Raw genomic sequence first — 21,118 nt, 5'->3', positions numbered from 1 at the left:
GCATTACTTTCAGCAAATTGAAACGCAAATCTAACAATTGTCTATTCATTCCACATAATTGTCTGGGTTCGATTAAAACCTGCATCAAAAGTGTATATATAAGGTAAAATTACACTCAATTTACTGAATCAAGCAAAAGACATAAACTCATTCACCAAATCACAAGAAACAGCTTTTTTTTTTATTCACGGTTCTTTTCTTACATTGTTCAAGTACAAAGTTAAAATGCCTTTTAATTAGTTCATATTCATACAAGAGTAAAATAATAATAGTGCCTCTTCATTACTACAACAAACTTAAATACAGTCATTGTAAAGACAAACTTTTATACTCCTAGCAATATATTTTTTTCTTATTTTCAGAAAACAATTGTAGCACCTTTTTGAAACACCAGCAGTTCCACTTTTCCTAAAAGCTCATCTTTCATTTAGTCCTTGAGATGAGTGTCATCTGAATGCGCTGCAGCATTGGGTCTGTAGATGTTGTGTTTGTGTATGTGCAGTGTTTGCTCCGTGTGTATGTGAACAACAGTGGTTTATTGTTGGGTTTTTTTTTTTGTGTCTGTGCGACTCTGATATCAGTGTTGAAAATTGTGCATCACTCAGCCTAAAAACTGTCAATAGGCAATCCGTCTTCACTGTCTTAAGACGACATCAACTCTAGCATTTGACAGCTGTCAATCAAAACTATGCCTGCCTTCCTCTGGCTTTTCTCTCCTCGCACTCTCAAACAGAAACATGTTCACGTCACACCGCAAATTCACACAGGTGCCTCCAGTCTGTTCAATCAAATTGGTGATTCATATTCTCTTTAGACAAAAGATGACTGACGCAAGGACGGGTTCTAAGCGTAATCTGATCCATACGTACTGTATAATATTATTTTGTCTAACTAATCATCCTATTCAGTTTAGGGTTGGTTTGTAATTAACATACAAAATGACATGTATAGCTGCAAACAGAATGGAATGTAGTTCGGTCAGAAATCACAACAAATGATTAGCTAAAAAAAAAAAAAAAAAATGTGACTAATGACAATGCCACTTGAACAATATCACAAAATATCACACTGCCTGGGTGGCCTACTTTACATTGCTACCCCTAAAGCATTGGAAATATAAATGACATTCTTGTATCATTGTGCTCATCGAACATCGCTTTGATAGGTGGGAGCAACGAATACAGTGGAGCCTCTCACGTTGAACGTTTGTCGGGACTTCAAATGACATTTTCCTATCGGAAATAATGGGAACAGAAATGATCTGTTATACAACCTATATTGCGGCAAAAGTAAACTCCCCAAAAAACGTTGCAGTAATATGTTCTATGCGCCTTCACTAGTCTAAACATGGCATTTTGATTCAATTTTTCAGAATGCCATGTTTTGACTAGTGAAGGTGTATAGAACATATTATTGAAAATATGTATTTTTGGTTCACTTCCCTTTTCACTACAGGCAATGGTTTGAGTACCATTTAAACATTCTACAAGTGTAAAAAAAAGTTATGAATTTAATAATTGGTGTTTAATGGCCGTAACTTGTAGTACAGTAGAAAGACGTTTACTCCAACTAATAGTAAGACGTAACTTTAACCGACGGCACAGACATGCACGGTATCGACGGTTTGTTCTGAAATGTCGGAATACCTCTCGTAAAGCTTGATCGGAATGGGCTTGATCGATTCCGAATATTCCGAATAGGGTGTACAATTTAATTTCAATCAGGCAGTCTGGACAGAATTCCAGTTACGCCAAAAATGGGGAGTTGCCTTATCATTACCATTGCGTTAATATTATTGACTTAAAAGAAATGTGTGTAGCGTTTTCATCGCTACGCTAACATCATGTGCAATTTCGGTTCAATTCGTCACCCGTCTCCTGTCATGTTTTTCGGTAAATCTTTGACTACAGTTTCAATTTCAAGGCTCCACTGCATTGTGAATTTACCCCCGTTGATGCAAGACTGCAGTCGGTGTTATTTGAACACATTTCTTATTTGAGAGTGAGTCTCACTTTCACACAAGTTCTCCGTACAAGACAAGGTCACTACAACTAACTGTAATATATGTTTTCTCTAGCTTCTTTCCCCTCTTGGCTGAGACTGAACTGAACTGAGCACCGACCTGGTACAGTACACACACGCACACACACACACAATAACGGATTATTATTGTAATTAATACTACCATTATTATCATCATCATTACTCCCTAATCTAACATGAGATTACACTGACAGACCAACATGCAGTATCTGAGGGGAAATGGGGTGTGTTTTGGGAGCACCAATGCGGCGCAGGGTTATGACGTCACGACCAAGCAGTGCCACGAAAGGCCCGGCGGTGACAGGCGTCCTGCGCAAACGCAGCGACTACGCATGTTCTGCGCGTGAACACTTGATGTAGTTCGAGTAAATCAGCACCGCACTGAGGGCGTTTCCAGCAACTGTATGTATTTATGTGTGTGTGTGTGTAACCTGCATCATAGAGCACTGTATAAAGAGCAGAGTTGAAAAAGCACCTGAAGGTTGGTTGAAAAAGCACCTGAAGTTTGGTTGTATAAACAGAGAGTAAACACCATGGGGGGGAAAAAAACAAAACAAAAAAAAAAAAACAACAATAGACGAAACTGCTGGTTTCCGCTTTCTGATTGTTTGTGCACGTGTGTGTCGACGGTATGTGTCCAGTTGTTAGCTGGTATCTGAGGAAGGTCAGAGGATCGGAAGGCTTTTATAGAAAAAAGTGGTCGACGCGGGACCGACAAGCACCAGACTGAAAGAGATTCCTCAAGGTAACAAATAAAGTCCCTGTTGTTTTCTATTCAATTTCAAGAGGGCCCCGCACCGCCATGCACTAACAACGCAGTGTTTCCGGGTGAAATAATGACTTTTCTGATACTAACACATGCCTTCACTCACAGGAATGCAAAAGCCAGCACGGTGTCTACAGAGTAGAGGTCTGCCTTCCCCCTCTAGTGGATGTTGGCGCTCAATAACGAGAGAACATTTTGCACCGCTATGAAGTAAAAGCAAGACAGTAGAGTTGCAAAGAACGGTTTTGCGGACAACCAAGTCTTCTTTTAGTTTGTCACCCAACAACACAGCAGCAAAGCACACGAGGCCGAGGCACAAGAGAGGCTGTTTTCCACCATAAAGCGCCATTAGTTACATTAGTTTATCTCCGTTTTGACACAGTGCTACGGCTAGTTTCTTTATTTGTTTTAATTTCTTGAATAATCTTGCTGGATGAGTTAAACCTCACTGAGTGGAGCCATTCGAACTCATTCACTGCCAAAGACGAATTTATTTGTCTTTTCACAGTCCAGCCATTCAATCCCAGGAATTTAGTTTAGTTAGTTTAATTAAACCTCCAGAAGCTCGCAATACCATAACAGTATATGATTATTATTTCATTAAATAACTCATACTATTCCTGTCCAATATTGAGTTTAAATTTGGTGTATAAAGGACTGTATTATTTTTTTATATTGTGTGAATGTCATTATTCTTATCGTTCGGAAAAACACATCAGTGAATCAGCACTCTCAGCATTTCATCATAAAGTACCAGTAATGTGAGAAAAGGGAATTTCATACAAAATGACATCATTTCGTAAATTCGTGTGACACTATTATTATATTCTTGGGATGTCAGTGTTATGATCAAAAAAATGTTGCAGTAACATCGATTCTCACCTGTGTGTTACAGTAAAATAATATAAAGTAAGTTCAGTTGCTTTTTTTTTTTTTTTTGGGAGATAAATCTCATGTGCTAATGAGCAAAGACATGCACCATTGCAATTCATTATCCAGTGATAGAAAGATGACTTTTTCACATAAAAGTTCCAAAAATTATGTCTAATATTATTAAATAATATTATCTAATAATATTAAAATCGGACGCTGCTGACTCTCAATGAGTTAAATTTGATTAAAAAAGAACAAGCGCAATAAAAAGTTTATATTGTATGCTAACTGCCAGTAACTAGTAGTATTACAGTACTCTCTTTGCTTTTGCTTGTTACCAAGGCAACGTGTTCTCAGGGAGCATTTAGTAGGAAACTGTATTCCAAGATAAGCACCACGTATATTAAGTTCAAGCATAGTGGAGAATAATCGAGTTATTCAGTAGTTCACTAACACACAGAGGCAAAAAATAATAATGACGTGCAGCTGCAACACAGAACTACATAAACATGGCAGATATGCTGTGCTGAAAATGTTGCAGAGGGTTGTTGCTGTATAGAAATATTTTGTATATAAAAGAGTTTATATTCTAGCGTAATGTTAATTTTCAAAAGACAAAGACGTTTCAAGTAACTCCAAATAGTACAGTGCAGCACATTTTGTATGAAATCCCACTAAAATTCCAATGAGGCGCCTACACAAGCCGTAATTAATTTTTTTCTTGGCCACTTGAGGGCACTAAATACTTTTGAAAGGCACGTTGAAGAGTTAATGTGCCCTCATATCCGGTGGGGATTCCTAAACCACCCTTCGGAATCGTTCCAAAAGAAAGATAACGTTCAAGTACAAATGAAAATATATTTGATGGTACTTTGGCTCGCCGCTCCGACGATTAACTCATCCAATGAGATTTATTCAACAGAAAAATGAAAGAGGAGTTATGTTCATGAAAGTTAGCATGGATTGTTGTTATTATTATTTTTTTTTTGCTTTCTCTCTCAGCCCCCGAGTACACTCTCTGTAGCTGGTTTAACCTCTGTGCCTGCTTGGAAGTATTTGGCTTGAATCGGCTAGGGAGCCCAAACTGCAGCAACTGAAAACAAATCGAGACCAAAAAGTCTCTGAGAGCACCAAGAACAGTAAAAATGTCACATGAAAGTGGCATTATTTGGCCTTGACTACAGCCTGGCCAGCACCGCAGGTTTTAGCTGGTACGTGTGGTGGATTATGGTTTATGTTCATTGCATTGGTAACGCAACTGCAGCACCTCCACTACGCATGTAATGTCTTATATTTGTAAGAATGCATTTTGGTGATGTATTGAGAGAGATGTTGTGTGTTGGTGCCTCGTTGAGACTGTAACTAATGCAAAACAGCAGAAGACATCAGTTTAAGGTCAGGTGTAAGGAAGTCCGTGTGTGATATACAGTACAGAAACTGCACTAGCAAGTGTGTGTGTGTGTGTGTGTATGCATGTGTGTGTGCAAGGTAGCACCTGGGGACCAAGATTAGCCAGTGGACGAGATCTAGGGATGAAGCAGTGTGCGTGGTGTATATGTCTGTCTGTCTGGTCATCTGTTTCATCTGCGTCAGCCAACCTTCATGTACAAGCTGTGTACTATGTACAGTTATCTGTTGTCACAAGTGTGTGCATGTGTGCGTGTGTGTGTATGTGAGAGACAGAGTGCGAGAGAGTGCATGAGAAAGAGAGAGAGAGAGAAAGAGTTGTTGTGTGACTAGTTGCAGCCGAAGTACTCCTTTAGAGGGGCAAAGAGGTGCCTGATGACGGGAACACTCCACGAACGTCCCAGCAGCCTTTGCCTGGCCAGACGACTCATATTGGACACGTCAGTGTAGTGGACAGGGAAACCAAACACCCTGTATACACACATGTAATCATTTAGAGAATAATCAAGACAGAATTTTGGGCACCAATTCATATGATCTGGTTTGTTGTTTGATTTTTACAATAGTACATCGCTTAGCAGTACAGCTCAACTTCGAAATGTGAATGCCATTAGAGTCAGACGATACTTCAATACGACATCATGTCACAATTCAGCAAATGTCACAAGATGACACTCTGTACTTAAAGCGGAAGTCAACCCAAGCGTATTTTTTTCAAAAATATGTTCTACGCAGGCCCACTCATTGAAACAAGGCATTCTGATAAATATTGCGTGTGTGGAATAAAAATTAATCCACCCGTTTTTAGTCATCTGCGGGGGCGGCCATTTTGTCAATTCTGTTGCCTGAAAATGACATCACAACTGCTCAGGGCTCAGGTAACGACCAATCACGGCTGCCCTGTTTTCTGAAGCGGAGCCATGATTGGTCGTTAGCTGAGCCCTGAGCAACTGCGATGTCATACTCTGTCGACAGAAGTGACAAAATGGCCGCCCCGAGAGATGGCTAAAAACGGGTGGATTAACTCTAATTCTACAAACGCAATATTTATCAGAATGCCTTGATTCAACTAGCTGGCCTGCATAGAACATATTCTTGAAAAAAAATATGTTTGCATTGACTTCCTCTTTAAGTAGAAGTATAGAAAGACACCCGTGATAGCAATTAGAGAACACAACTTGGTTGAACATGTGCCTATGGCCAAATTATTTTCAATCTTTTCTCGGGGTACCGTCATTTATGTCCAGGTCTGTTTCACAAATGAGTTTCTGAAAAGAATTCTGTTGAACCACAATTCAAAAGCAATGTCTGATTTTCAATGGTTCATTTTCATAAAATGTTCATTTACTATTTCTCTTTCTTTAATTATTATTTTTTGAATTTCATGAACAGAGGGATAGCAACAATTTTGCCCGTGTGCGTATGTATATCACCTTTATATGCATCCACACGTTTATCTTCTAAACGTACCTTTCCATCTCAGTGCACCAGAGGATGTCCTCCTTGTTGTCCATGTAGACGGGGAAATGCTCATCTTTCCCCTGCTTCACAGAGTTGGAGCGAGTCGTTATCGTACGCAACTTCTCAAACTGGAATTAGCATCCAGAACCAAACATAGACAGACAAACACACACACACACACACACACACAAACACACACAAATATTGTTTTGTTTTGTTTTTAATCCTAAATCTGTCCTGTGACATAGCGTATGAATGACTATGTTTGTAGCAAAAATAACTGACCTCCATTAACTGTTTGTTGCGACCACAGGAAAAAAAAAAAAGATTCAATGATGGACACAACTTAAAGAAATGTGTATATCGTAAATTCAAATTTTGAATTCTGTGCGAGATGTATTTATCCTAAATGTTGATTGCACTCCAACAATCAGATGTATACATTTTGAATTGCTGTATTTTGCTATTTATTTACTACAAAAATAAATACATAGTAATAATAATAAACTCCATCATATCAGATCATATACTGTTTTCTATCTTGGTCGTTTTTTTGCCATGCGTGCAAATGTGAGTATTTACTCGCAAAAGGGGAATGTCACATGCACGCATGCATACTGGGCAAACACATATACACACATACGTGCACATCGATACCTTGGCAGTACGACCATGCTCAAGACACTCTTGCAGGTCCAGCTTGTCATTCGTCATGGGGCTCAAGGGTCTGTTCGTTGAAGATATTTTCAAGAAGCTATTTTAAAATTATAATTATTTTCAAATCGATGACGATTACTCAAGTAATGTGCGTGAGTGTCTTTTTATCACCTTGACATGCCGGGCAGGTTTCCCCAGAAATAGCGAGCACGGTGGGCAGCAGACACTTCCTTGGCATCGATCATCACGGGGTTGCACTGAAAAGAGAGAGTTATTTATTTTCTAATCACATTTACTCTTACTGTTGTAATTTTGGGTAGTGAAATACAAACGCCTTTGATCACACATATCAGGATTTGCAACGAGGAATACGGAGCAGGCTTAACATTTACGATTGTAGGCCTGACCATTTTCCTTGAGGAAAAGATTTAGGCAGTGCTATTTTTTTTGGAGGGAGGGGGTGATTATGTGTTTCTATTAGGGCTGTCAAAGTTAAAGCATTAACTATGGCGATTAATTTAAATTTGATAACGCACTAAAAAAATTAACTCAATTAACTCAGTTTTATTTACTTCCTGTAGCAGCTGACCTCTGCTCACTGTGCAGCCAAACTTAGAGGAGAGCCACTGTCGCAAAGACGGACTTTTACGTAGTTTAATTTTACTCGCAAAGCTAAATTCAAATACCATATTAGTTGTACGTCTTTGGTGTATCGTTCAACTGTTGTATTTGACAGGAAAAGAATCGTATTCAAGGAAAATAAAGAAAGCTATTAGTCTTTGAATCAAAATATCCTTTTATTTTCTTCCACATTAATTCCAAGATTTCTCTCAAGCAAATATCATTCCCAAGTTTCGTAAAAAAATGCAGTTGAAAAATACGATTAATCACGATCAATTATGGAAAATTTTGCGATTAATTAGTTAAAAAAATGTAATCGCTTGACTGCACTAGTTTATTCATTATCTACGCCGCTTAGCCTTACAAGTGTCGCAGTGAGTGCTGGAGCCTATCCCAGCTGTCTACGGACAGTAGGCGGGGGACACCCTGAATTGGTTGCCAGCCAATCGCAGGGCACACAGAGAAAAAAACAAACATCCGCACTCACAATTACACTTAGGGGCAATTTAGAGGGTTCAATTAACCTACAATGCATGTTTTTGGAATGTGGGAGGAAACCGGAGTACCTGGAGAAAATCCACGCAGGCACGGAGAGAACATGCAAACTCCACACAGGGAGGCCGGAGCCGGGATCGAACCCACAACCTCTGAACTGTGAGGCGGATGTGCTAACCAGTCGGCAACTGTGCCGCCAGCACTAGTTTATATACATCATAAAGCACCTTTGAATCTGATGATGATTGAATCCATTCACATTTATTGAGATCATATACCCACGCAAACATTGTGAGTGACATCAAAAATGAGAACAGGGATGCACTGTATAAAATCCAAGGTCCCGTACCTCTAAAAAGCGAGATATGTCCCGTTTGTCACTGACTCCCATGGCAACCACATTCTCAAAGAGCCAGAAGAAAGGCCGCTCGTCACCCTCTTTTGGTCGAGCTTCGTGCAACAGACGGTAAAACTCGAAAAATAATCGCCCAGTTCCCTCTGCGGAAATCCAGCAACATTTCAATGTAATTTAATAAAACTAATAATAACATTGTTGCTTTCACTCAAAGTATAACTTATGTACCATAAAGGCCCTTCCGTGCAGGGTTTACTATGGAGAGGTCATTGCAGGGACTTCCTCCTATCACCAGGTCAAACGGTCCCCACTCTTCGATCTAACGGACAAGAGGAATGAGAATGTGAGCAAGTGTACATACAGTCTGTAAACGTCAAGAAAGATTGGACTTACATGTTTATGGGTCACGTTGCGTACATCGCCCACATACATGATGCGTCCCTGGTGTCTGACCATGCCGACAGTGATGGAGTCCTCACAAACCTCGGACGCCACGTACTTATCAACCTGGATGCCCAGATCCTTTAGCACCAAAAGACCTGAGTGCGTGATACGGAACTATTTGTATTTGCGATGTTGTGATAAACAGCAGACGCGCGCACGCTCGCTCGAGCGCCCACCTGTGGCGATGCCGTCAAACAGTGATAAGACTCTGATTGGCTGTCTCTTCTCTGCTGCAACTGGAGCATACAACTTGGCTGGCTCCTGGGAGGCAAAAATGACAACATGCTTTGGCTCATTAAGATCTTTGAAATTGGTTCTACGCTGGGGGGCGCTTATACGCGCGATGTAACCACGCAAGTCAGACTTACAAAGTCCTGTTCGTGATTGTTGGCGAAAAAATGCTGCAGTCGGCAAGGCCAGTCGTCCCGTCGCCGAAGCAAGCCGTAGGTGTTTCGGGGACCACACATGTAACAGTTCCACGGATCTTCTTTGATGGCTGCCGCCGCTGAGCCGATTCCTACCAGCAGATCCACACACTCCACGCAGAAACATCTGAACATAAACACATACACAAGGAGGCTTTTTTCAAGAGCTGTGAGATGCCACACAGACCATCTGCTGACTTTTGTGACATTCCAAGGATTTTTGTATGTATTCTTTCTGTCCAATGTTTGGCTTAATAATATATACTTTAGGGCTGCTCGATTATGAAAAAAATATCCACCGTGATTATTTTGGTAATAATTGAAATCACCATTATTCAAACAATCAATAATTTTGGGGTACAAAACAAGACAATGTTTAAATGTAAAAAAATATACAAAGACAAATAAATGTAAGTAAGTTTGTTTTGGACCAAACAAAATGTATAAAATAAAAAAAAAAGTTCAAATGTATAAATTCAAGTATGGTTTCCTTGTGTAAACAAACATTGGATATAAATGAATATTAATAATCGCTTTTTACCATTGTGCCAATTTTTTAATCGTGGAGTGTAATAATCGTAATTGTAATTGAATTTCGATTGATTGCACAGCCCTCATATACTTATTTAGGCTTACATATCTTGTATTGTTTTGAATTTCACTTGTATGGACCCCAGGAAGATTAGTTCTTGTATATTGTGAGAGCTAATGGGGATCCAATAAACAACAACAACACCACCGTAGTAAAGTCATAATTATAGTAAAGGTTTGTATAAAAAACACCTAGAGGCCATAAATATAAAACAAAGCCTTTTTTGGGCTTCTTGTGACACCGTATTTAAGCCACTGCACCGTTTGTGACTCAAAATTAGGACTGATGTAATGTCGCCTTTCCACAATATTAGATAACCAGAACATATCTAGGCTAAAAAAAACAAAACAACAACAATTCATGATTCGATCATCACTAACTCATGCCTACACTTTTAACTGCAACAAACGTCACATTGCAAAACTGCCCCCGGCCTGTGTTTTTCCGGTCAAATGAATCTGCCAATGGAGAGAACTATTTTTCACAATTTGACATAAAAGGAGATGTAGCGGTTTCACTCAAGTCCAGTCTAAGCTCTTGGCCTTGACCACATAAACTCTCAACTGGTGCACGCTAATCCCAAAATCAACAGCAGCCTACTGACCTACAGCAGTTGTTGTTGCCACACATGAGCACCTCCCTGCCTCCGCAGCAGATGGTGCAGTAGGACTGGTAGCCGTCATCATCGTACTGGTAGGCACACTCTAAAAAGGAATTCTATCAGAGCCCAGAAGAAAAACAGAGGTTGAAATAATGAAATCTCATACTTGATTTTGATCATTCCTACTGACAAAAAAATTCATAAATCTATATCGCATTCAACATGAATGTGTGGACAGTAATGATTAATTACGTCAAAGCGCTAGCATTGGTTCTTTAAACGGAAACCACAGGCAAACTATATGAATCCTCTTTGGTCTCTTTTTGCCATCCATCTATTTTGGACAGCAGTTGTCCTAATTAGAGTCGCAGGTAAGACTTTGAATCGGTCACATACTGCATGTCAGGTGATGTTACTCTCATACAATTTCACTGAGAGTGTGAAAAATAGTACTCATGATTTATCAGCAAGCATCTTACTTTGCAACCCACGCACATTGCTCCCATGAAGAGAGGATGCTCCAGAGACACGCTGAGGCTTCCACAGGAGATACAGATATCTTGGGGTGGGGGGGGATACATATAATAAACAAAAGTCACACATTGTGTTTGGTTACATGTTTAAACCTATATTAAATTTAAAATGCCAGATTTATTTACTTTTACACTCTAAAAACATTTGGGGTTAAAAATAACACAATTTGGGGTCAAAATGGACCAATCCACAAATTGGGTCAATTTGAACCCACACCTTCTTGCGTTGTTTTGTACAAAACAGCCCAGTTTTTGGAATTATTTTGTACAAAATTTACCCATTTTTGCCAGAATGTTGGGTCGAATTGAACCAAGTAGTGGATTGGTCCTTTTTTGACCCAAAATAGTGTTTTTTTTTTGTAAACCCAACTGTTTTTAGAGCGTATACACTGTATTAAAAAAAAAACATGATACCTTCTATGTTCCGGGTTTTCTTTTTTATCTCCTGTATGAGTCTCTCTGGAGAAGCAAAACAAAGCGCTATTAAAATGACGTACGCTACATCATGCAAAACATAAAGTTCATGTTTGTGTATTATACACTATACATACAAGACTTAAAAATCAAAGCTATTCATGATTTATCATTGTTACAGTGATATCAGTTCTTGTGCTAATGCATATCACGTGTCACAATATTTCAGTATCCTGCTGCATTCAAGACCATTTGTCATTGAACTGTTCAAATCTCGAAGTGAGAATATTAACGTCCTATTTCTGTCTAGGAAAGCAGCTCACTGACTCGTTTGGAATGAAAGTAGGCTATACCTTTCTTCTTTGAAAAGCTTAATCCATCCATTTTCTATTCCTAGCTGAGCTGACTTGAGAGGCAATGTAAACCCCAGGGCAGGTCACCAGTCAATCACAGGGAAACACTTAAATTCACCGTAAACTTATGTTCACCTCTGGTTCCTTCGTCGATCACCTCTCTGATCTTGGCTTTTTCCGCTGCGTTCTTGCGAGGTTTCTTGGCAGGGGGCGGAGTATATGCCGCCTCTGGTTCTGCCCACATCTCAGAGTAGACGTCTTTATATGGGTTCTGCTCCTCTGTGAAGATCAGCAAGTATGACATACTGTAAGTATAGACAGATTCGGCATAAGTGTGTGTGTGTGTGTGTGTGTGTGTGTGTTTGTGAGGGGGTGTGCGCGCGTGTGTGTGTCTGTGTGTGTGCATGCATATATACCCTCAGGAGGGTCCAGTGATTGTGGGCCGTTGGGTAAGAAGCCGGTCATAGCCCATTCTATCATCTGTCTGGTCTGAGGCTCCACCCCTTCTGCGTCATCACTCTGGTCACAGGAAGGAGTGGGTCGCCCCGCTCGCACACTTGCCACCTTGATACGGAACAAACGTTCACATTATCCATCCATCGATCCATATGATATAATCGCTCGTCCTGCTAAGGGTGGCGGGAAGCTGGAGCCTATCGCAGCTGTCCAACACCGTCACTGAGTGGGAAATGGTGTCAGGCTGATGTCATTTAAAATGTGCAATTACGCAATTGAGGTAAATTTTATTGAACATGTTCAGTGATGTTATCGCGCGCTAATTCAATTTCGTCCAATAACAGACGCGAGTGCAACATTGAACAGTAAATTTCCTCCACATGTCGTTTAAGCGTTTGTGTTACCTGCAGAGCCTCAAAGATGGCTTTACGGTACATGGGCTGTTTGTTGTAGGTGGGCTGGTGAAAGGCAGACGAGAAAGAGCTCAACGGCATGAGTTTCTCCACGCAAACCTGGAAAAGGAGGCAAAGGCGTGGAAGATTTCCGACGGTTCAAAAAAGCCCTGCAATTAACTCCGACTGGTCAGGAATGACTTTTAAAACAGAAAAACCTGTGTTTGATCAATTCACTCACCACAGAGAATTTGCCATCTCCAAACCACATGACCCAGCGAGTCCCGTCAGCGGCTCGACTCCGGCCGCTCATCCACCAGGAAACGATCCTGCCAGGCCACCAGGAGAAACCTCGCAGCTTCCCGAACACCAATGTGCCGATGCCAAAGCCCCTGCCATCCTGTAGGCATGCAGGAAAAGAGTCTCAGGAATTCCACTACTCATTTTGTGGGTTAAAGATTGATAGCGTGTCCAGTTTGGATACTGACCCAAATTAGTGGGGCCAAAATGTTTTTTTTTTGTTTGTTTGTATTTTTCACAAAAACTGAGGTTGAACAGTCAAGATTGGGCAAGACTTTGAGCTTCGAAACAACTTCCGCAACTGTTTTGAAGTCAACCCAAACGTATTTTTTTCAAGACTATGTTCTATGCAAGCCCACTAGTTGAAACAAGGCATTCTGATAAATACTGAGTTTGTGGAATAAGAGTTAAAGCCATCTGTTTTTAGCCATGTCTGGGGGGAGGGGGGGCATTTTGTCACTTGTGTCGACTGCAAATGACATCACAACTGTTCAGGGCTCAGGTAATGACCAATCACGGCTCAGCTTCAAAAAACAGAGGTGACAAAATGGCCGCCTTCTGAGATGGCTAAAAAGGGGGGCCGGGGGGGATTTGCTGCTTAACTCATATCCCCCAAACAAAATATTAATCAGAATGCCGTGTTTCAACTGGTGGGCCTGCTGGGAACATATTTTTGAAAAAAATATGTTTGGGTTGATTAAATGATTGATTAAACGATGGCACCACAAAAGGGGTGATAGCAATTGATGTAAGGTAGTGTTTCCAGCTCCTCGGTGCAACATGGGTAACATGAGAGCATCAACAAGAAGAAAAATGAATTTGCAAAGCAAATCCCGCTTTCACCTGGTACTCGATCTCTCTGGGCGTTGCCTGGTCTCCTCTGGCGACTGGTTCTGGTGTTACGGCAACAGTTGGCGAGGCAGGATCTGTTTGTTGCTGGGACGGGAGAGGATCTGGACTGGCTGGCTCCTCCTCTTTTTGAAAGTCACCTTCTGATGTGAGGTCATCCATCATGCACATCTCAGCTTCCCTGTAAGCCCGTCTCTCTGCCTGTGAAGGTGAAGCGGAGGCCAGTGTCAACAAATGGCCACTTGGGAGAACACTTTTCAACAGAATTATTTGGTTAAAAGGTATGCGAACAGATAAAACATGAAATGATTTACATACGGTGATTTCACAGGTAACAGGTCCCTCAACTAACATCATCAATAATGTTTGTCTTTCCAAAGTACTGCTGCTGAGGGCGGAGAACGAGACCTCCTGATATGCATTTGCTTGAGCAGCAAAATACACCCGTTTTCAGCCATCTCATTGGGTGGCCATTTTGTCACTTCTGTCGAATGAAAATGACATCTCAACTGCTCAGGGCTCAGGTAACAACCAATCACGGCTCACCTGTTTTCTCAAGCTGAGCTATGATTGGTCGTTTTCTGAGCCCTGAGGGTGAGTGATGTCATTTTCAGTCGACAGAAGTGACAAAATGGCCGCCCCCAAAGATGGCTAAAAACGAATGGATTAACTCTTATTCCACAAACACAATATTTATCAGAAAGCCTTGTTTCAACTAGTGGGCCCGCATAGAACATTGTCTTGAAAAAAATTGGTTTGGGTTGACTTCATCTTTAAAGTAATTTCTACTTTATTCTCATTAACTTGCGGCCAGAAAGATACTCTGATTGATAGTAAATGTGGGCCTTTGCAGTTGATCTGTCAACCGTTCAAGATCAAGGCTTCGGTGCTCCAGGGAGAGAGAACAATCCCTTAATTGATCCTGCGAAACAGGAAGTAAGCAGGGCGGGAGAGCAAGCTGGGGATGCAGTTCACTGGGTTCAACTCAGGAAGGAGAGAAATAATACACAGTGAGAGGCGAGTGTGTGGCAAAGCGAATAAAAAAAAAAAAGTGAAGCAGAGGCACAACAAAAGTTGTATTTTTCAAGTACAAGGTCGGAGAGTTTTTATACAAGGATTCCACCTGGTAAACATTATGACAACACAGCATTTTGAATAAAAACAGAACAGGAGGAATGAGTAGTACAGCAATGAAAAGCACAATCTTTATCATAGCCCATAATTACCGCCACGGAGCACTATTTTACTTGCTTTCATCCCAGTTGTTAGTTAACAAAAAAAAAAATCATAAAATCCTTGTACTGTATATGACTGAAGCAAAAGCCAGCTGCTCTGTAATGATTCAGCTTTACGACAGGCAGTTTGGGCTAGCCGCTCCTAGCAGTTTCGTCTCATGCAGTACATACTGCTATGAAGTCAGACTTAAACTGGTGTTACAACTCCATAGAATTTAGACCAGGCCTGGGGTCCATTTCACAAAGCAGGTTTAGTGAAAACCCTGCGAACCCCGAAATGAGCGAAACTCTGACTTTTCCGTTTCAAGAAGGGAGGTAACTCAAACTAGAGAAACAGGGGTAACGCTAGCCGGTTTCAGAGAGAGAGAGGTAAAGGGGAAATCAACCCAAACATATATTTTTTTTCAAGAATATGTTCCCAGCAGGCCCACTAGTTGCAACACGGCATTCTGATTAATAGTGCGTCATGCTGCCTTTTCATAATCGTGATGCACGCGCTTAACGCCAGGTGAAGGTACTCCGAGTTGAGTAAACTGATTCAAATCAGCTGTTCTGGAAAAAGGAAATTCTTGAGTTTCCTATCTCAGAGTAGATCAAGTGAAAGACCATTTACCATTTAGATCAACTCAGACTTCAGGATTAGACTCACAGTTTGATGAACCTGCTTTGTGAAATAGACCCCTGGACTGCTAACTAAATGTAAACATTGCACAGCTCCGTAGATTGTGCTTGTACGCTTGACCACATTGTAACGAGCAGCCATCTGCAATCAGCAGTGTGTGCTCTGACAACACAAGGCGGTAGATGGCAATGGTTATGTAAAGCAAACAAAAGCAAACATCTTACTCCTGATAACATTATTGCCACTTAACCTCTTAATACAACATAAACAATTGTATTTTTAAAAAATGGATGGCTGTTAGCTAACGTGAAATAATTCATTAACTAAAAAAAAAAAACTCATACCCCTCAACATACAAATAATGTGGAAAAATGACATTCAACCCGCTATTGCTCTTATAAGATGTATACCCATGAAAATCCAAACATTGTAACATAAAAGTTGAGGAGATGTGTACTAGAAAAAAAAAAGAATAAAATTGAAAAAGCGTCACGTCAAACCACTTCAACAGTCTGAATCTGGCTGATGAGAAAGCAGCAAAACTAGTCCAGACCATGAAAAAGAAAAAATCCAGTTGTTTGAATAGATCAGAATGATTTACATAGCGCATTGTTCAGTACTCCAGCTGGCCTGTAAACAACATCTAAAGGAATGAATGTGTGAAACAAGCAACAGTAAAGTGATGGCATAAATTACTCACTGAAAGAGACAGTAAAAGTGAGAGTGACTATTCACTTCTCCCCTCAGTTTGACCCGAAAACTCTTCTTGGCTGATGTTGACTTCTGACCTCATAAACTTCTAATCGTCCTGTTACATGGGCCATAGGCAGGCCACACACAATAACACACTGACACAAACACACAAAGAGTGGAGTGTAGGAGAAAAGTCGCAGCTTTCTTAAATATTTGGGTGTTTGAGGCGGCTTATGTACGGCTGCATACGGTCACCAGGTAAGTTGATTGCATCCCTTACTGTATGTTTTAATTGAATATACATTCCATAAGCTCTAACAGAGAAGTCAATCCAAAAATCGTCTTTACAATAATATGTTCTATGCAGCCTCACAAGTCAAAACTTGAGATTAAATTCTGATTAGTTTGCGGAATATGAAATAAGCAGCAAAATCCACCCGTTTTTTAGCTAGCTCAGGGGGCGGCCATTTTGTCACTTGCTGTCCACCGAAAATGACATCACAATTGCTCAGGGCTCAGGTAACAACCAAACACGGCTCAGCTTCAGAAAACAGGTGAGCCAACTGTTTACCTTCACCTGAAACTGGGTCAGGAGAAGCCTACAAAAAATCCCATGAACTTTATTTGGTGTTCATTTTGGGCTCATTGGTCAATATCACAAAAACTTGACATTTGAACTGGGGTGTGTACGTTTTTTATCTGCACTGTGTCTTAACTACAGCAGCCATGAAGTGAAATGACTAAAAGAAGGACTAACAGAAGCATTACAGTTATTGAATATATCCATGCGGATTACAAACAAAGACATGACGAGGGTTGCCATGAGTTACAGCTTTGAACTTAAGTGAACCCTGCGACCTGGCCAGTGTGCTCACTCCCGGCGACACCCCCTTGATCTGTGACCCCCGCACCCTGTGACCCCGCTAGTCAACCATTTCGAAACCACATCCCCCTTTACAGCCGTGACTGACCCTGACCTTAAAGTGAACTCAGACACACACACAACCCAGCCCCCCACCCACCCACACACACACACACGCACACTAACTCAGGACCATTAAAAGAGGAGTTAAGACCCCCTCTCACATTGTCAACAGGCAAATAACTGCTCTTTCATTCTCGATGATCTTGTGATTGAATGAAAACTCTGAGGTGGCTATTTAACAATGATATTTGGAAATACAACTGATCCATTTGTCTAATTAACAAATCTGGACTGCTCATTTGTAAAGCCATTCTTTTTTTCCTTTTTTCTTCTACAACACAGCCTTTTTTTTACCATTATGAATCGTCATGAGTTTCGTCTTTGGCTCTCCAAAACGATCAAAAACAACAACAATATATATCATAAATAATTCCTTGATTGAAATGGTCACATCTGGGAAGAGTCACAAAAGATGTCTTAACCCCAGCTGGCCTAAAACACATCAAAATGACAATCCAATATAAACAGCCAGGATTTGAAGCAGTGATCTAAAACACTTCAGGGTGCAAAATAACCAAACCCAAACTCTTATCTCTAAATCCCAACCAGCGGAACAGTCTCACAGTGTTGTTTTTCTTAACAAACATAAAATGTCATCTTATAGACACTTGATGTCAAAAGGGATGCAAAACGCAAAGGGATATCATATATAAACTGGTCAATTAATGAAAAAAAATTGTTGAACTTACAGATAGGACATGGCAATGTTCCTCCCTGGCTCTCTTTCTCTCGGTCATTTTCTTCAGTGTCTCTCTTCCTGCAACAGTTTCCTCTCTGGTCGTCTCCTTTACTCGCGCACTCAAACATTCTTAAAGCCTACGCTCTGCTGATTGGTCAGCCGCGAACCAAGCGACTGATTTACAGGCTTCCTCACCTCACACATGACTAGGTGAACTCCCACAACTGAGCCACTAGTCGTGGTGATGAATGTGCGGAAGCCACTGGGATTTATGTGTGATGACGACACCATGGATACGAAACAACAGATCCATGCCAGTGTTTGGATGTGTGCATATGAAGTGTGTGCATGCACTGCTTATATAAGATGGTATGGACATACCATGCGGTAATTAGGACCGCTAATGATTATATAAAAGATTTTGTTTTTCAACAAAAAAACATTCAAAACAACATTTTTAGAGGTTCTGCATCCATCCACTGGCAGAATATTGTAAATCCTGATTTCTATTGACTCAACACCATACACGTAGATTTGAAATGAATTACACAAGACAAGAAGTGCAGATATTCTACTTGCTTTCCTTGTTAAATGCCTTTTGGTGTTCACAAGAAAAACAGAGCCGCTCCGCTGCTTTTACAAGCAAAACAAAATAGGGCAAACAATGACGACAAACTGAACGGACGATCATTGACTACTAACAAGTGAAAAGAAAACATGCCTTACAACAACAATGTGCTGAAAAAAACCCGAGGTAATGTTATGTTACAAATACAGGAAAACCTCTGTCTCTGCCTCGAAAGTCAAGCAAAACTGAAAGAGAGACCTATGCATATTGCACGAGACCGGTGTACCTCACAAAACTCCAGGTTTCGCTTCTTTTTCCTTTTTTTTGTAAAATCAATTCCAGAGAAGGAGGTGTTAGTAGAAGAACATGAGAAGAAAAGATGAAGAATATACACCGGAAGTTATGTGAAGTATACACACGCCAACATATATCAATCGACACATCATAACAAACAGTGTTAAGCTGTTTTTTTTTTTTTTTTTTACTTTTTACATTTGTGTCATGTGCTGCATTAAAGGTTGAGGGTCAACGTTTATTATTCTTTTAGGCTGTTTGGGAATTTGGCAGACTGCTCTGCGCCACGGTGGGAATTCTGGCGTGCCAAGGTTGTGGAGTCATTTATATATATATATATATATATATATATATATATATATATATATATATATATATATATATATATATATATATATATATATATATATGTCATAAAACACATGTTTTTTCTTCAAACAGCAGTGGGATGAGATTTTAACGGGACTGTTAACAGCTGGTTGCAGTTCAGCTGAGTGACAGAGTAAATACATACACACACACGCACGTCCAAATACACGCAACAGTACAAAATCACATCTTGATATGAAAGCCTTTTGGATAGCCGTTTCAGGCCGGGAATGTAACACCGCTGTTATGTGTCAGTCTCGTGCGTACTGCACACAAACAGAAATGCTATTGTCACATGGAATGCTGGTCCTAACGTAACATGAAAAGGGTCCTGGTTGGTCCACCAATATTATAGACCACAAAGTACAGTAAATCTGAAAGAAATTTAGAAAATTATGGCTGGATGGATGGATGGATGGATGGATGATGGATGGATGATTTTCTCCTTATTACATGTTATATCGCCATGGTTGTTTTTTGCGTTTCCCGATTATGTTTCTTACTCCCTCATTCACTTTTCATTTGTGAATTTCAACAGCATTGAGTGCCGTTAAGAGAATTTGCATGGGGAAAAAAAAACATGCTATTTGTGGCTGCATGGTAAGTAATGTCAGGAAGTGAGCACACTCACTTGCAGGAAGTGGCACTTGCTCTCTGTCTTTCGTATAATTGTGCACTCTGTTTGAATGCACCTTTTTTTTCTGAACGTCTGACGCAATTAGAATGTTTGTGTGCTTGTGTTGCAGTTCTACATAAATGTATATTAGGCTACCTTTGTTTATAAATCAAAGCCAGTTTGTGATGCTGTATTCATAATGGAAACCTACTGCCGACTAGAAAAAAATAGCAATGCTCGCAAGCTGCTCAGTTGCCTGTGATTATCTCATCCTTCTCCCAAGCACTTCTGTTCAGCTTTCTCACATCCTACCACATTTTAAAGTGGAAGTCAACCCAAACAGATTTTTTTCCAGAATATGTTCTATGCATGCCCACTAGTCTAAACACGGCATTTTGATTAATATTGCGTTTGTGGAATATGAGTCCACCCATTTTTAGCTAGCTCAGGGGGCGGCCATTTTGTCACTTCTGTCGACTTTAGATGACATGACAGATGCTCAGGGCTCAGATAAGAACCAATCATGGCTCAGCTTCAGAAAACAGGTGAGCCGTGATTGGTCGTTATCTGAGCCCTGAGCAACTTCGATGTTATCTTCGGTCGACAGAAGTGACAAAATGGCCGCCCCCTGAGATGGCTAAAAGTGGGTGCATTTCGCATTGGTGTCAATGTTTAACATTTCACTTATATTGAAATTATGGAAAAGTATTTACTGTCGAAAACTTTAGGCAGCTATTTAATTGTTTAGGTTTTCGGACACGTACGATCTAGGTGGAAGACTTCAAGTTATTATTATTAACAGTTTCCTCTTCGGCCATGTCAAGGACTTTCAGGCTGCCTCCCGTGTGCCACATTGAAAGGGAATACGCCTATTCAATTGGCGGCAAAACAAGTCAGCTGTGTTCACACCCACTACGGCACAAAACACCCTTTTTTTAAATACGCCCTGCAGCGCCCACTTGCACTCGTCTGCAAAAACAGCAACATTTAGTATAACCCGCCCCGTTAGCTATTTTATTC

General features: G+C 40.5%; 2 protein-coding genes across 17 annotated transcripts in view; one reads left to right on the top strand and one right to left on the bottom strand.

The window, feature by feature from the left end:
• The window catches only part of LOC147127896 (uncharacterized), a 286,111-nt gene that overhangs the window by 42,938 nt on the left and 222,055 nt on the right, over window positions 1–21,118 (top strand). The gene's annotated exons all lie outside the window — the stretch shown is intronic.
• The window catches only part of LOC147127909 (DNA (cytosine-5)-methyltransferase 3A-like), a 37,552-nt gene continuing 16,593 nt past the window's right edge, over window positions 160–21,118 (bottom strand). For 5 of the 12 annotated variants that reach the window (XM_086019140.1, XM_086019149.1, XM_086019150.1 and 2 more), the window contains 17 exons: window positions 14,032–14,238; window positions 13,130–13,288; window positions 12,901–13,008; window positions 12,457–12,604; window positions 12,176–12,319; window positions 11,688–11,732; window positions 11,220–11,299; window positions 10,744–10,856; window positions 9,491–9,674; window positions 9,299–9,383; window positions 9,072–9,217; window positions 8,907–8,997; window positions 8,673–8,821; window positions 7,379–7,464; window positions 7,208–7,304; window positions 6,560–6,678; window positions 160–5,560 (listed from right to left, as the gene is read on the bottom strand). In XM_086019140.1, the coding sequence (XP_085875266.1) occupies window positions 5,419–5,560; window positions 6,560–6,678; window positions 7,208–7,304; window positions 7,379–7,464; window positions 8,673–8,821; window positions 8,907–8,997; window positions 9,072–9,217; window positions 9,299–9,383; window positions 9,491–9,674; window positions 10,744–10,856; window positions 11,220–11,299; window positions 11,688–11,732; window positions 12,176–12,319; window positions 12,457–12,604; window positions 12,901–13,008; window positions 13,130–13,288; window positions 14,032–14,238 (2,103 nt within the window). In that variant the 3' untranslated portion in view covers window positions 160–5,418. The remainder of the gene's footprint in view (window positions 5,561–6,559; window positions 6,679–7,207; window positions 7,305–7,378; window positions 7,465–8,672; window positions 8,822–8,906; window positions 8,998–9,071; window positions 9,218–9,298; window positions 9,384–9,490; window positions 9,675–10,743; window positions 10,857–11,219; window positions 11,300–11,687; window positions 11,733–12,175; window positions 12,320–12,456; window positions 12,605–12,900; window positions 13,009–13,129; window positions 13,289–14,031; window positions 14,239–21,118) is intronic. The other 7 variants (XM_086019143.1, XM_086019151.1, XM_086019148.1 and 4 more) reach the window with 5 other exon arrangements.

The sequence above is a fragment of the Filicampus tigris genome, chromosome 20 (genome assembly GCF_054856515.1).
Source record: "Filicampus tigris isolate MCC_2025a chromosome 20, RoL_Ftig_1.0, whole genome shotgun sequence".
NCBI classification, from domain to species: Eukaryota; Metazoa; Chordata; class Actinopteri; order Syngnathiformes; family Syngnathidae; genus Filicampus; species Filicampus tigris.
Note: the sequence above shows the minus strand (reverse complement) of the source record. Positions and strands in the feature narration are given on the sequence as shown.